Here is a 13,812-nt window from a genome sequence, read left to right on the forward strand (position 1 = left end):
TATGAAAGGAAGTTAGGTTTTAGGGGTGTACACTTGAAGAAGATATTGGGACTCTGGTCCCTTCCTGTCTCTTTGCTTTCTGGCTGCAATGAAATGAACAGCTCCTTGGCCATATGTTCCTGCCACGATGTGCTGCCTCACCACAGGCCCAAAGGCAATCATGAACTGAAACCTCTGAAACTGTGAGCCAAAATAAACCTTTCCTCTTTATAAGTGGTTTATCTCAGGTATTTTGTCACAGAAACAGTAAACTAACACAGCCTCTAAGAGAACACTGATGTTATCATATTTTTACATTTTTTTGTGTTGGACTCCATAATCTGTCTGTAAACTTGTTTAGGGCTAGAACCTATGCCAGATCTAATCTCAGGAGGTGGAACAATATAGTAATTAATAATCTATGTGTTGGAGCTAAATTGCCATGGTCTAAATATTGGTTCCATTAACTAATTCTGTAACTATCTTAAGAAATAGGTTATAGAGAGGATTGAAATAAGATAATAGTTAATGAACATAAGCCATATATGCAGCATGCACTGGGTGCTCAATAAATGCCCGCATTCATTATTCCTAGATAGATCAGCTCCTGTTATCTGCAGTGACTAGCTTCGGTATGGTGGCATCTGCCATTCCAAGCTGGGAAGAGGCTTTTGGTGAAGACTGAATGTAATTGAATAACACAATTTCCTGATGACACAGAAGGATAAAGAATGGGTTTTAGGCATTTTTCTTTTTTTCTTCGATGAGACCGAAGTTTAAATATTTGGACACACAAAAAAGGAAATTTTTACTTAACCAGGCATGGGAGAAGAGTAGAAAAGAATCTTAACAGTTTCATCTAAAAAGTAACACAAGCCACAAAACCTTTTTAGGCTTCCTAACTACTTGACTTCAAAGATTTTTTTTTCTTTCTACATACAGAACAAAACAAAGCAAATTTAAAAATTCTTTATTTGAACTTTAGAGAAAGAACAGGTTTCACATTATAAAGACTTGCTTAAAAGTATGAAATAGTCTGCTGTCATTTCTTTATGTATTTGTAAAACAACATAATTATTAAGGGAGATATTGGTTTATCTTTCCAGCTCATTTTCAACCCGTCCTTACATTAGCACAATATAGCCTTAGGAAGAAAACCGTGGTGAAATAGGATTTCTAACGCACTCCTCTGGTTCTAATGAGTCCACGGATGCAGCATTACTGGTCTTAGCCCAAACATAATTGTCAACATGATGAGGGAAATAAACTGGTATCTCTCAGGCTAGTTGTTTTCATCTAAAGCTAGTTGTTTTCCCAGCATCTCCTCTATCCTGATGACTGGACCAGGAATTATGGCTGAGTATGAATTAAAACAGTTCAACCAATAAACATTTGCTGTGAAAGTCAACCTTCTAATTCTTATCTGAGATTAGAACATGAAAGGATATGCTAAGCCTCCTGATTTATTTAACTAATGGTCGCCAATTTCATTGAAGGCAAACAGCATAACAGTGTGGTGTTTGTTGATCTTGACAAATGATAAACTTGATTTATCATTTCTCATTTATCAGTTCTCAAGCTTAATATAATTAAAAGTCTTTTAATGTGCTAAATCCTTAATGCTTAATGTTAGTTAAGAATGATGTTCATTATGTGACACTGGCTAGCCATGACATGATTCATATGTAAAATTAAACTTTCTAATCACATACTTTTATTATTCTTTTTCATAAATTCTTTTGCACCTGACAGATAACACAGATATTACAACTGCCGCAAGTTCTAGTCTTATCCAAAATAAACTCTGCCATAAGCTTAGTCATTAAAAATATAAGTTAACAGAATACGCTCTGATTTTTTTTTTTCCTTCAGGAGAAAACTCCATTTCTTTTATGGGCATAGGTCCTTTTGGACTCTGGCAACATCTTTTTTGCACAGCCCAATATTCTGCTTCCTTAAAAATCGACCACAATCCCTGCAAGGGGGTGGGGATAGGGAAGACAGGAATTTCCCCTTCCAAATGTTATTAGGACAGGAATGAATTCTAATATTTCATTCTCTTTCTTTTAGGCTTTCTTGCTTTTATGGTATAACTTATAATTGGGTATTCATATTAGCAGCAAAGATCCTAAATTATATACATTAAAATGCCTAAGACTAAGGAAAATAACATTCTGGTAAGGAGTATGGAGGCTGTAGGTTGTGATAAGCTTCTATGCATTCTGGCAAGAAACAATCTTATTTGAGAGGTTAATTCCTATGACACAGCCCATAGCATGACAATGGGCTCATTTGAAGTTCAGCTCCTATGGGTTTGTTGAGGGATGCTGAGTCAGCCTGTTGGTATGCAGTGGAAAGAAGACTTTCATGGGTGGAAATTTCCAGGCGGTTAGACTGAAAGAGGCTATCAGATCAGACTGGCTCTTCAGGTTATGAAAGTAAAAGTGGCTGCTTCTAATATGTTATTGAAAGTGGAAGTTGCTTTGAAACTCTTCAATGCATAAGTTGAATACAAGGACAAGTTTTTTCCTGTGGTACATTTCTGTCAAGTTTCACAACCTGAGCTTAGTTAAATAGCAAGAATCAAATAATAGTCTGAACACTGGGAGAGCTTGAGAGTTCTCCAGTTTTAAACACTAAATGCCACAGCAATGGTATCTAACTAGCACCTGCTGCTGTGACTACTGGGGAGGAAGATTCGGACCAACAAAAATTAGTCAGGGTAGTATCTCTTTAAACATGATAGGAAAATCAGTTTGAATTCCAAGTTCCTTCTCTCTTTCTAAGGAATGTTTATTGGGAATACTTAAGAATGACTCATATAATCTCCTTGCTTTCAAATACCTTCTATCTACTTCTGGCTAACAAGAAAAGGCACAGAGGTGCCAATTTTGTGCTAAAACTTGAAGTCATAAAAAAAAAAATCAGAAGATGCTCTGAGCTTTTATATCATGGGGGACTTTTTATTTCTGAGAACATAAATTCCACCTATTAATCTGATGTAAAGTTGCTGTACTACAAGCATGGCAAATGATAGATTTGCCTTGAGAATGATCCATCCTTTCACATTAACCCCTACCTTGAGCGTTGGTTTACCTTCATAGTCTAGTGAAGTTGTTCCTGTGCTATTGGTGTACAGAGAAGCCCGCTCCAAACACCTTCAGTAGATAGCATGAGGAAACACTCACTCACTTCCATTAAGCCTAAAAATTCAGGACTTGCAACAGATGGAAAGACTGCCCCTATTAGTCTCCACTGTCACTTCCCCACATTATAGTATTATTGGCCCAAGAGCTCAAAACCACCTTAATAATAGATGGACTTTCTTCCTCCATGAATTTGTCTAATTTTCTCACAGCTTGCAAAGCCTCACTTCAGACTTTAATAAATAATAATAAAAAGATAATATAGATAGATAGATACATATATCTCTCACACTTCCTGGGTACAACCCCTAACAGGCAACCCCACCAAAATACTTAGCCCAAATATCTGCTCAATTTATTAACTTGGCATAGCAACTTTCTATTTCCTAAAAAGCCTAGTGCTAGCACACAAACATTAAAGTGAAAACTGCTACTGTGCCTAGGGTTTTATAATAGTTCTTTCAGTACTTTAAAAAGTAGAATATTTCTTTGTGCTTGTCAGTAACCTTTTACTTGTTTTCTGAAACTCTACCATGAGGAGGATTCTGTTCCCTCATTCTCAAAAGATCAATTCAAGCACAGCTGATGACAAGAAGCTATAGGGGCAGAGAGTGAAAAGAGGAGGCAAGGCTCCCAGACTGCTTTTGAAATCACTTCTCAGGTGCCCTGCTCTGTGACTGGAGCTTCTGGCCCTCCTAACATCAGTCTGCTCTTTGACTGTGACTCTCTCCTAACCACCATCTGCACTGTCACCCAGAAGAGAGGAATTAATCTTGGTGTTCATGACATATTGAAGTCTTCAGTCTGATGAGTTGATAGAATGAACATAAGAAAGCTGGGAAGAAATGAAGTGAAAATGAAGTGCTAAACACAAGAAGATCATGTGATGGTTTCTTTTTGTGTGATTTGGTGCCAGGAAGAGGAGAGAGGCTCCACCTACAATCATTTCAGATGCACTGAATCTGCTGGAAATGACAGTTTCAGCAGATCGGCAGCTTGGGAATAAAGTAAAAAGGGAAGGCCACCCATTCAGGTATAAACCACAAATGCTAAGTACAAATAAACTTTACCAACTGGGGATATTCCCTTTTTACCCAAAGATCCAAACTGTTTTGATTCTTTGTGAAGTGTATGCTGCCACTGCCTACTAGCCACAGTCCCAGTCCCTTATTGGGCTAATTCACATCGCAGAATGGAAAAGAGTGGGGCTGGAGGTTACCCTATAGGTTACTTGCCTAGTAACCTAGAAGTCTTCTAGACATTCATTTTATATCCCTTGGTACCCATTAGAAGAAAAGTCTCCAGAGAAATGGTTCTTGTCTGGCAAATCACACAGAAGCCAAATCAGAGAGTGCTCCATTGACTTAAAATAGTTTTAAATGTGGAAAAAGATGAGAGGTAGTTAATACTCCTCCATCTCCAGATTCTCAGGTAAAAGAGCAATAGAGGCCTCCATCCCTACAAAATGAAACTGATTTCCTTAGAAAGCATCTAGTAGCCTGAGAGATCACTATCTAGAGAGAAGTACCGGTGATTCTTTAAAATTATTTATTACTGCAAGTCTAATAGGTTTGAAGGCAGAAAATGAACTGACTACATGTAATCCTTGAGGGATTGATAAAAATTTTCTTCTCCTGCAGGGAGGAAGAGGAATTAGTTGATACAGTGTGGAATGGAAAGAAAGGAATCTCACAAAGGCAAATTTGTGGAGGTGAGAAGCAGTGTTTGTAGAATGAGTTTTATCAAGAAGTTGAAAAGTTTCAGGAAGGAGAGGGAGAAAGAGTTCCATTAGAAAACTGAAGGCAGAACATCTGAGTGGAGATCACTACCTGAGATCCATTTTTGAGAATTCATCAAATGAAAAAAAAGTAGTCAAAGTACAGTAAAATATAAGAATATAAATTTTTTAAAGCCATGGGACAACAAAAGAGTTAATTTCTTCACTGTTCACTGGAGAAACTGAAGATTATTGCCATATTATGGGTTGCATCCAGCAGGAATACAAGCTTGCTTGTCTGCATTGTATTAAATAATACTTGTCAATCCTCGAAAGCTCTTGTCTTGCTTACGTCACCTCCATGTTCCTTAACTCAATTTGGTATTATATAGAGAGTAGTATGTGTGTAGTGGGTGGAGATTCACCATGAAATATAAGGAACTGCCCTGTAGGCCTTGAGGATTGCACAGGTTAGTTAAGAAGACATAAATCTGGGGCTGGGGATATAGCTCAGTTGGTAGAGTGCTTGTCTTGCATGCACAAGGTTCTGGGTTCAATCCCCAGTACCACAAAGGAAAAAAAAAAAAAACACATAAATCTGCATGCTATCACTTGGGGACCTTGAATCCTAAAAATAAAAAGTAGCTATGGCTTTAATCTTAAACTGCAATCACATCAAATTTTCAATGTTTTAACACATGTATCAATTAATTAAACTCCCTTCCATTCTCTCAAATATGCAGTTTACCTCTGACCCCCAACACAGCCACCCATTCAGGTGTGAACCATGAATGCTAAGTAAAAATAAACTTTACTAAATGGGTATATTCCCTTTTTAGCCAAAGCTCCAAATTGTTTTGATTCTTTGTGAAGTGTATTATTGGCTGTTCTGGTTTTGAAATTTGCACAATTTCCAGAATGGGTGTGCATTAAAGGAATGAGAAACTCGGTAAGTGGGAACCATCTGAACAACCATGTGCTACAGCTTTAAAGAAAAATCACTTTACTGTATCAATAAGTGAAATGGCAGAAAGGGGAACTGGATCTTACTTGAAAGAAGATGACTAAATATAAAACAAATACAGCAGGGAAAGCATTTAAGAAAAGTATGGGGAAAAAAATCCACACAAGGTAACACTGGAGGATGCAGGCCACATTTGCCACTAAAGAAATGTTCCCTTGCATATAATTTCCAGTGCTTTGCAAATAGTGGATGGTGGAAAACAGCAGCTTCTTTTTCAATCTCTCCCCATCCTTGAGCTACAGCATGAGACAGTTGTCTGCTTGCCACAAAGGAGGCAGAGAACACCATTTCTCTCACCACTCTTCAGTTTGGCAGGGTCTCATTCTTAGTCTTCCAATGTAGCTGCAGGGTACTACTGTAATGATTCAGGGATGGTGCTGACAACATGGGTCGCCTTGGTGGCTGCTGGAGGGGAACCAAAGTAAGTGTTGGTTTGATTCCTCTGCTGATCTCGGAGGTAAGGAGGGACGGAGGAGCTTTTGATGTGGAGGATCCTGGTGTCCATCACCTGACAGTCAATTTGCATCATCACTTCATAATCCTGCCCGTTGATCACGTTTTCTGTAGAAAGGAATATACACAGGTGTAAATGTTCAACAGAATGTGCATCTCTGCTAGGAGCTTTAATCCCAGAAGGACATGAATGTGCTTTAAGGGTAAGAACTGCTGATACATTTTCAAGGATGCAAAGGAACTTCACCAGTAGCAGAGCTACAGCAGGGCTCAGTGCCAAGAGGGCCTGTCCTCTCTCAATTTTAATTCCCAAACAACATTTATTAGCTCATAAGGGCTGGATCCACTGTCAGAGATAATACCACAGAATATCTACCCATAGACATTGTATGTCTTGTATGCTTTCCATGCAGTAAATTATCATAACTGGAACAATTAGACCAGAAAGGGATTTTAATAAGGAGCAGAAAGGTTATTTAAGCCCTTCTCCTTCCCTTCAACAATGGGAAAGAACAACTAACTATCCAAAGAACCAATGATGTGAATGTAAGGAGACCTTTGGTCTAGACTGCTTGGCTCCTATTCATCAATCTAATTTCATTAAGATACTCCCAACTGGGAATTTAAGGGTTTGCATTAGAAGAATAAAGTACAGTGAAAACTGACAAGAACTCAAGGGTATTTGACAATTATACTCTTGCCCAGAGATCATTATCACATCCCTTCCATATCAAGGTAATTTTTATTCCCACAGTTTCTGATTTCAGGTACAAAGAATCAATACAGTTACAATTTGAGATTAAAGGAAGTGTTCTAAGGCTTGTAGGGAAACTAGAGGGTATTTGCAGAAGGGAACAGGAAACCCAGGTAGAGTCATGCTTACCATACATAAGGTTAGCTCATTAACATGAGTTCAAAATACACAGATACAAACTATATTCCCTTCTTAATTCCTAAGAGGATGAAAGTTCTTCATTTTAGGGAGAGGGCCGAATTACTCTCTGATTCGTAATCCTGGGTGATCATTTTCCAATTTGTAGTCAACTAAAATTGTGCATAAAACTGATGAGAGAATTATAGACAAAACATTTTTCAAGCCCAGCTGAATAACCACAGCATTATGGTTAGAAGCAGTGTGAACTTGGAATAATACTGAGTAGTCAACGTGGTGTCTGATTTTGCATTTTCTTCTGTGAATTTGGAGTTGGGTGTGCAGGTGGTCTTGTCCTATACTGTCTTTCTACGAAGATGATACAAAATCAACCACTGATTTTTAAAATTTAAACATTTGGCTTCTCTACAATAATTGAATATACAAAAGTAGAATTTCTTTCTATTCCAATATGCTTTATTTTTACTTTGACACCATACATGTGAAGTATTATAAATCTAGAGAAAGAAACTCCAAAGTTTGACATCTGATCTTCAGATTCCTTGTTATGTTTGAGAAAATTGAATCATACAACTTATCATTTAGGAAGCTAGCAAAGACTTCTGGAGGCCATCTATTCTGGAGTATCATAAATTGGGGTCTAATTTACAGACTTTAGGGTCTCTAAATTCCCTGAAATTGTATGAAATTTGTGTATGTATTGAAATATGGTCCATCAGATTCCCAATGAGCTTTGTGACCCCCCCCAGAAGTTAAAAATTACTAGACAAATCTAATGATCTATCAATATTAAGTGTTTTGAATAGATGATATATTCTACTTTAAATCCAACAGAAAATATCATTCCTCCACTTCTATTGGTCGGTTCCATTGTTCCATTGTTTAAAATAGTCTCCAACAATGATAAATTTCCCATTACAAGTCATATAAATCTCTTCTATTACAGTTGAGGTTAATTACTTACCAGAGATTTAAAAAAAACCAACTTGTTGCTGCTGTATATGAACAAACGCTACCTATTTTTAAGACTATTGTTAGGAAGTTTAAGTCTAATTTTACAAGTCTTGCCTCTTTGCAATGACTATCAAATCATTTTCTTATCTTTACAGAATTAAATTTTAATGGCTATAAGTTAGTCAATGTTTCTCACTGAAGTATTTTCCAAAAAGTAGGAGATGGAAGAAAGATATTCTGCAAATGTATTTGGAGTTATTTCATTCAGAACATGTGATCAAGTTCAAATTTCAAGGCACAACACCAGTCATTTCCTTTTGGAACAGAAATCTGTGTGTGTGTGTGTGTGTGTGTGTGTGTGTGTGTACACATTCATGTAGTATGCAGGCGCTGTCGCATAGAAGACCAAATAATGGAAAACATATGCATCAGAGACATGCAATACACATTACTAATTTTTACTGCTTTCCAGAATTAACTCAGAATCCAGATGACAGTTTAAGATCAAGACTAGGTTCTCTAATACAGCCCAAACCACCTGCAGAAGTCATTAGAGCCTATGTGTCTGCTATGATTTAAACTGATAACTGGGGTTCTTTAATACTTTAAATATCAAGAAGAGGTGGAAACCCTAGAAATAAAAGTTCAAATGCTTTAAGGGAAAACTAAAGTCCCAATATCAAGAAGAGGTAGAAACCCTGGAAATAAAAGTTCGAATGCTTTAAGGGAAAACTAAAGTCCCAATATCATTCCAAAACCTTGGAGTTCCTAGTCGTGTTGAAATGGCATTGTCATCTTAAGCCCAACCAGATGGAAACTCAAGGTTGGTTAGGTCAGGGTGGTTTTAAAATGGGTTCTGGTCTTCACTGCCTTCTTCTGGGCCAAGGAAACTATTAACATTGCTAGAAGACGACTTTTCTAGGTAGTATGTAAATGTCTGAGGCTGGATTTAGGAAGCCCCTCTTAAAGACAAGCTGGATCATGTTTGGAGTGATGTGCCATTAAAGCCCTGAAATTCTAATACCTCTAAAGACCAGTTAAAGTGATGATAACAACACTGGTCCACTCTGTGAGACCTTTGGGGATTTCATACGAACCCCTGTGGAACCCCATGGATAATTAATGAAGCAGTCTCATAATTACTGATGAGGTTTGAAGTATTTTAATTAGAGGAGGTCAGAGTGGGAAATGGCACATGGTAACTCATGATCTTTTAAGTCCCTCCCTGGACTGTATGACATTTGTACAGTGTACACATTATATACATCCAGGAACAGGACAGAGTTTCCAAAACTCACATTAGGGGCACACAAGGCCTCCATTAACCCTAAATTTAAGGTTATGATTTTTATCTCCACCATTGGAAAGGAAAGCAATCTCAACTGAAGCCTACAATTTGGCCCTGTGTGAATAAAAAAATATGAGAACAGGTTCTAAATGGGGAGATAGAGCCAGAAAACTGGTGACTTAGATGGGAAAAGGAGGCCTTGAAGGGAATCCCAGGCAGAGGTGTGAGGGACTGAGAATGGATCACACATTTTTATTTTTTATTTGTTCTAATTAGTTATACTTGACAGCAGAGTGCACTTCAATTCATTGTACACAAATAGAGCACAACTTTTCATTTCTCTGTTGTGCACGATGTAGAGTCACACAATTCGTGAAATCATACGTGTACACAGGGTAATGATGACTACATTAAGACCAGGTCTTCACTGTTAATGTGCAGGGGTCTAGTAAAGGGAAATGTGTAAATGTTTAAATGTGTTAAGTATGAGTACTTCAAATTCAAAATTAATCAGGCAAATAAAAAGAAGAAATTAACAGCTTCAAACATGAGCACTTAAATGTGATTCTGAATTTTCAGAAGGATAGGGGAAGCCAGAAAAAGTGTCTGGACATTGAAGGTGGAAAAATTCTGGGCGAGGTGGAATTTTGAACTGCCTGTAAACACACAATAACTGAATCAAGCACAGCCTGCCAAGAGGCTGTTAGCTGGGAGATGACTAACACAAAAGCCAGAACCTTGACCAAAGGCAGAACTAAATATTCAAAAATTTACAGAAAGCTTAATTTTTAAAAAGTGGACAAGACTTCACCAGTACTTAGCAAAGAAGCATATGTAATAAAAACAGATTTCTCATTAGAATCAAACACCAACTCTAACAAGGTAGTTTGCTCTGTGCAGCCAGGCTGGTGACATGCCATGATCTTGACTTCTGTACCTAAATCTACTGAAATATAGGATACATGTGCTGGCAGTGGGGTGGGCATAAAGATGGATAGATATTCACCCATTCATGGACCACAAGAGATAACTTGTACCCACTAAAGAAACAAATGGAAAAAAAGGGGATGGGTGGGTGTGTGGTTGGGGGGTAGGAATACAAATGAACAAGGAAGTGGTAAAAATGTCACATTTCCATAATTTCCATAAGCGAAACTCTACTATGCCAATCTTCTCTTCAATTTCCAACACAAGTCCTGGTTTTGACATTCCAACATGCCATGCATCACTACTATTTTTTTTTTCCTCTGACTGGGGAGGGGAAAAAACTCTTTTCTACTCAAACTCTCTATCTAGCCTCATTTTGTTAATCCTTCAAGACCAATTTGAGTCCCATTTCTAAGAAATCTTCTGTGAGAACTCCAATATTGACATTTTCCCTTATAGCCAATATATAAATATTCTATTTCCCCGAACAGTACTAAAATAGTTAGAGAAAAAGGTTTGGCTCCCTTAAGAAATGCCTGGCAAAGCTGAGGCAGGGTGAAATTGAAGTGGGTAAGGGTAATAAAACTAGGACCTGTCACTTATCGGCTGGGAGGAACATGGAGTGAATTAAGTAACTGTCACTCTGTAGATGGAAACACAGAAAGTTGCTTTCAACCTCAAGAACCTGGAGACGTAAGAACACAGGCAGGGCAAAGCACTCCTAAGCAAATGCCGTGTATGCCCGAAGCTGTACTCCTGGCCCCTTGTGAGAGCACTTTTAACTAAAAAGCTGAACTCAATTTGTAACTTTTATTCATCCATTCAACAATTATGTGAGCACTGATACTGTGCTAGGCACTGTTACATAGGACTCTTGTCTAAATAAGCATTTAGATCCCATCTTCTGTACTCAAATTAGATAGAAATTATCCAAAGGAAAATGAACACCATATATCTAAAAAACTGTCAGTCAACATTTACTTAGTGATTTAAGAAACTGTGAGAAAGTATAAAAGAAAAATGGGGTTTCCTCATTTCCACAGCTTACCTAAGTGCTGTGAAAGCAGCAACAGAATAACATTTAAAATATTGCTACAAACATTGACATGGCTTTTTCACAGTAGTATGCTGATTTTAAGTACTTTGAGTATAAATGGAGGAGGGGGATAGCTGGGTCAAATGGTGGTTCCATTCCAAGTTTTCTGAGGAATCTCCATATTGCTTTCCAGAGTGGTAACACTAATTTGCAGTCCCACCAGCAATGTATGAGTGTGCCTTTTCCCCCACTCCTCGCCAACATTTATTGTTGCCTTGATATTTGCCATTCTTGAAAATTGACATTCTGACTGGAGTAAGATGAAATCTCAGTGTAGTTTTAATTTGCATTTCTTTAATTGCTAGAGATGTTGAACAATTTTAAATATATTTGTTGATCGATTGTATTTCTTCTTCAGTGAAATGTCTGTTCAGTTCCTTAGCTCATTTATTGATTGGGTTATTTGTTTTTTTTTTGAAGTTAAGTTTTTTGAGCTCTTCATATTCCTAGAGATTACTACTTTATCTGAGGTGCATGTGGTATATATATTTGATGGAATATTACTCAGCCTTAAAGAAGAATGAAATTATGGCATTTGCTGGTTAATGGAGTGGAGAATATCATGCTAAGCAAAATAAGCTAATCCCAAAAAACCAAAGGCCAAATGTTTTCTCTGATATGAGGATGCTAATTCACAATGGGGAGGGGAGCGCTAGGGAATAATAGAGTTACTTTAGATTAGGTGGAGGGGAGTCAAGGGTATGTGGGGATATGAAGGACAGCAGAATGAAACAGACATTATTACCTTGTGTGCATACATGCCCACATGACTGATATGATTCCACAACATGTACAATCAGAAAAATGAGAAATTATACCCCATTTTTGTGTGATATGTCAAAGTGCATACACGCATTCTACTGCCATGCATAACTAATTAAAACAAATTAAAAATTTGAAAGAATATTGCTACAACATCAAATAAATACATTGGCCTTCTCCTACTACCAAAGCTCAACAGTATTCCTGTATGGTCTCTAAAGAAAAGAGAAATAGTAAAACACCTGTCTCTGAATGTTTCCCCCTGTTCCCCCAAACCTAGCCAAGTGAAGAGAAAAATGAAAGCAAGCTTGGGACAGTAAGTCCAGATACATATTATCTTGAAGGACACTGGCTTTCTTTTTAGGCTTACTGGGAAGTAGGGCAAGTTAGTGTCATCAAATTTCTTTTATATACACTAGGACAGTTATTGTTGGGATGCTTATTACATAAAAAGCCATGCTGATAATGTCACTGTTTTTACAGCCTAACATATAAAACCTCTTTCTGAATAAAGAGTGAACTGGACCTGGGATCAGATTTGCTGTCCTAGAACTCAGTGTGGAGTTTTAGCCTCAAGTCATAGACTAAAGCTGGGAATATACAATAAATCTCCTGCATCTAATAAATAAATCACTGGCACCAAGTACTAGAAAACTATTTTAGGTCAGGATCTGAAAAGCTGAACCAATGTTTTGAAGCACTTTACTTTAACATCTAGGACCTGCAGAGTAATTACCCAAAGGCTGTAATCACCCCAAATCAAATCTCTGCAGTTATGAATATGGGTTATAGAAAATTATGGCTCTTTAATTGCATTTAAAAATTGATGCATGGGAATGATATAGTCTTCTCTGAGCACCAAATATGGCTTTCTCTGAAGTATTTCTGTGTTGGGAAGGCTCAGCAGCTACAAGATTGCTGAATGGAAATTCTAGACCATGGTGGAACTCTGAAGGATAATGAAGCCTGATAGACCAAATTACTCTCAGCCCATTAAAAATCCTGTGACACACTGCCCCCGCCCCGATACTGGAGATTGAACTCAGAATCGTTCTATCACTGAGCACATCTCTAGTCCTTTTTAATTTTTATTTTGAGACAGGGTTTTGTAAATTGCCAGGGTTGGCCTCCCACCTGACACCCATTCCTGCTTCAGCCTTCTGAGATGCTGGGATTACAGGCATGCACTACCACACCTGGCTTGGCATAATTTTTTCTTCATACTATGGAATCTTAAAAATATTTTGAATAATAGTCACATGGTTTCAAGTATATTCAGAAAAATTCACATAAAAGCTAGAAACAATTGCCAACAGATTTAAATGAATGAGATTGGTCATGGCATTGCAATTTTAGATTAAAAAAAAACCCCAATACATTGAATTTTCTTATACACTACAATCAGAAAGCAGTCTGTATAACACTGGATTTACAGGCATGCACTACTGAAGGCAACTCATTATTATTATTATTATTATTATTATTATTATTATTATTAATAGATGGCCTGTTAGACAACATAAAAACAGGTTAGGGGGACTTGCAAATTGCTGAGGCTTTTCAGACATAGTCAC

General features: G+C 37.5%; 1 protein-coding gene across 3 annotated transcripts in view; it reads right to left on the reverse strand.

The window, feature by feature from the left end:
- Positions 1 to 935: 935 nt before the first annotated feature.
- Atf6 (activating transcription factor 6) overlaps positions 936 to 13,812 on the reverse strand; it is a 208,009-nt gene continuing 195,132 nt past the window's right edge. For all 3 annotated transcript variants that reach the window (XM_077791002.1, XM_077791001.1, XM_077791003.1), the window contains one exon: positions 936 to 6,427. In XM_077791002.1, the coding sequence (XP_077647128.1) occupies positions 6,219 to 6,427 (209 nt within the window). In that variant the 3' untranslated portion in view covers positions 936 to 6,218. The remainder of the gene's footprint in view (positions 6,428 to 13,812) is intronic.

The sequence above is a fragment of the Urocitellus parryii genome, chromosome 11, assembly GCF_045843805.1.
Source record: "Urocitellus parryii isolate mUroPar1 chromosome 11, mUroPar1.hap1, whole genome shotgun sequence".
NCBI classification, from domain to species: Eukaryota; Metazoa; Chordata; class Mammalia; order Rodentia; family Sciuridae; genus Urocitellus; species Urocitellus parryii.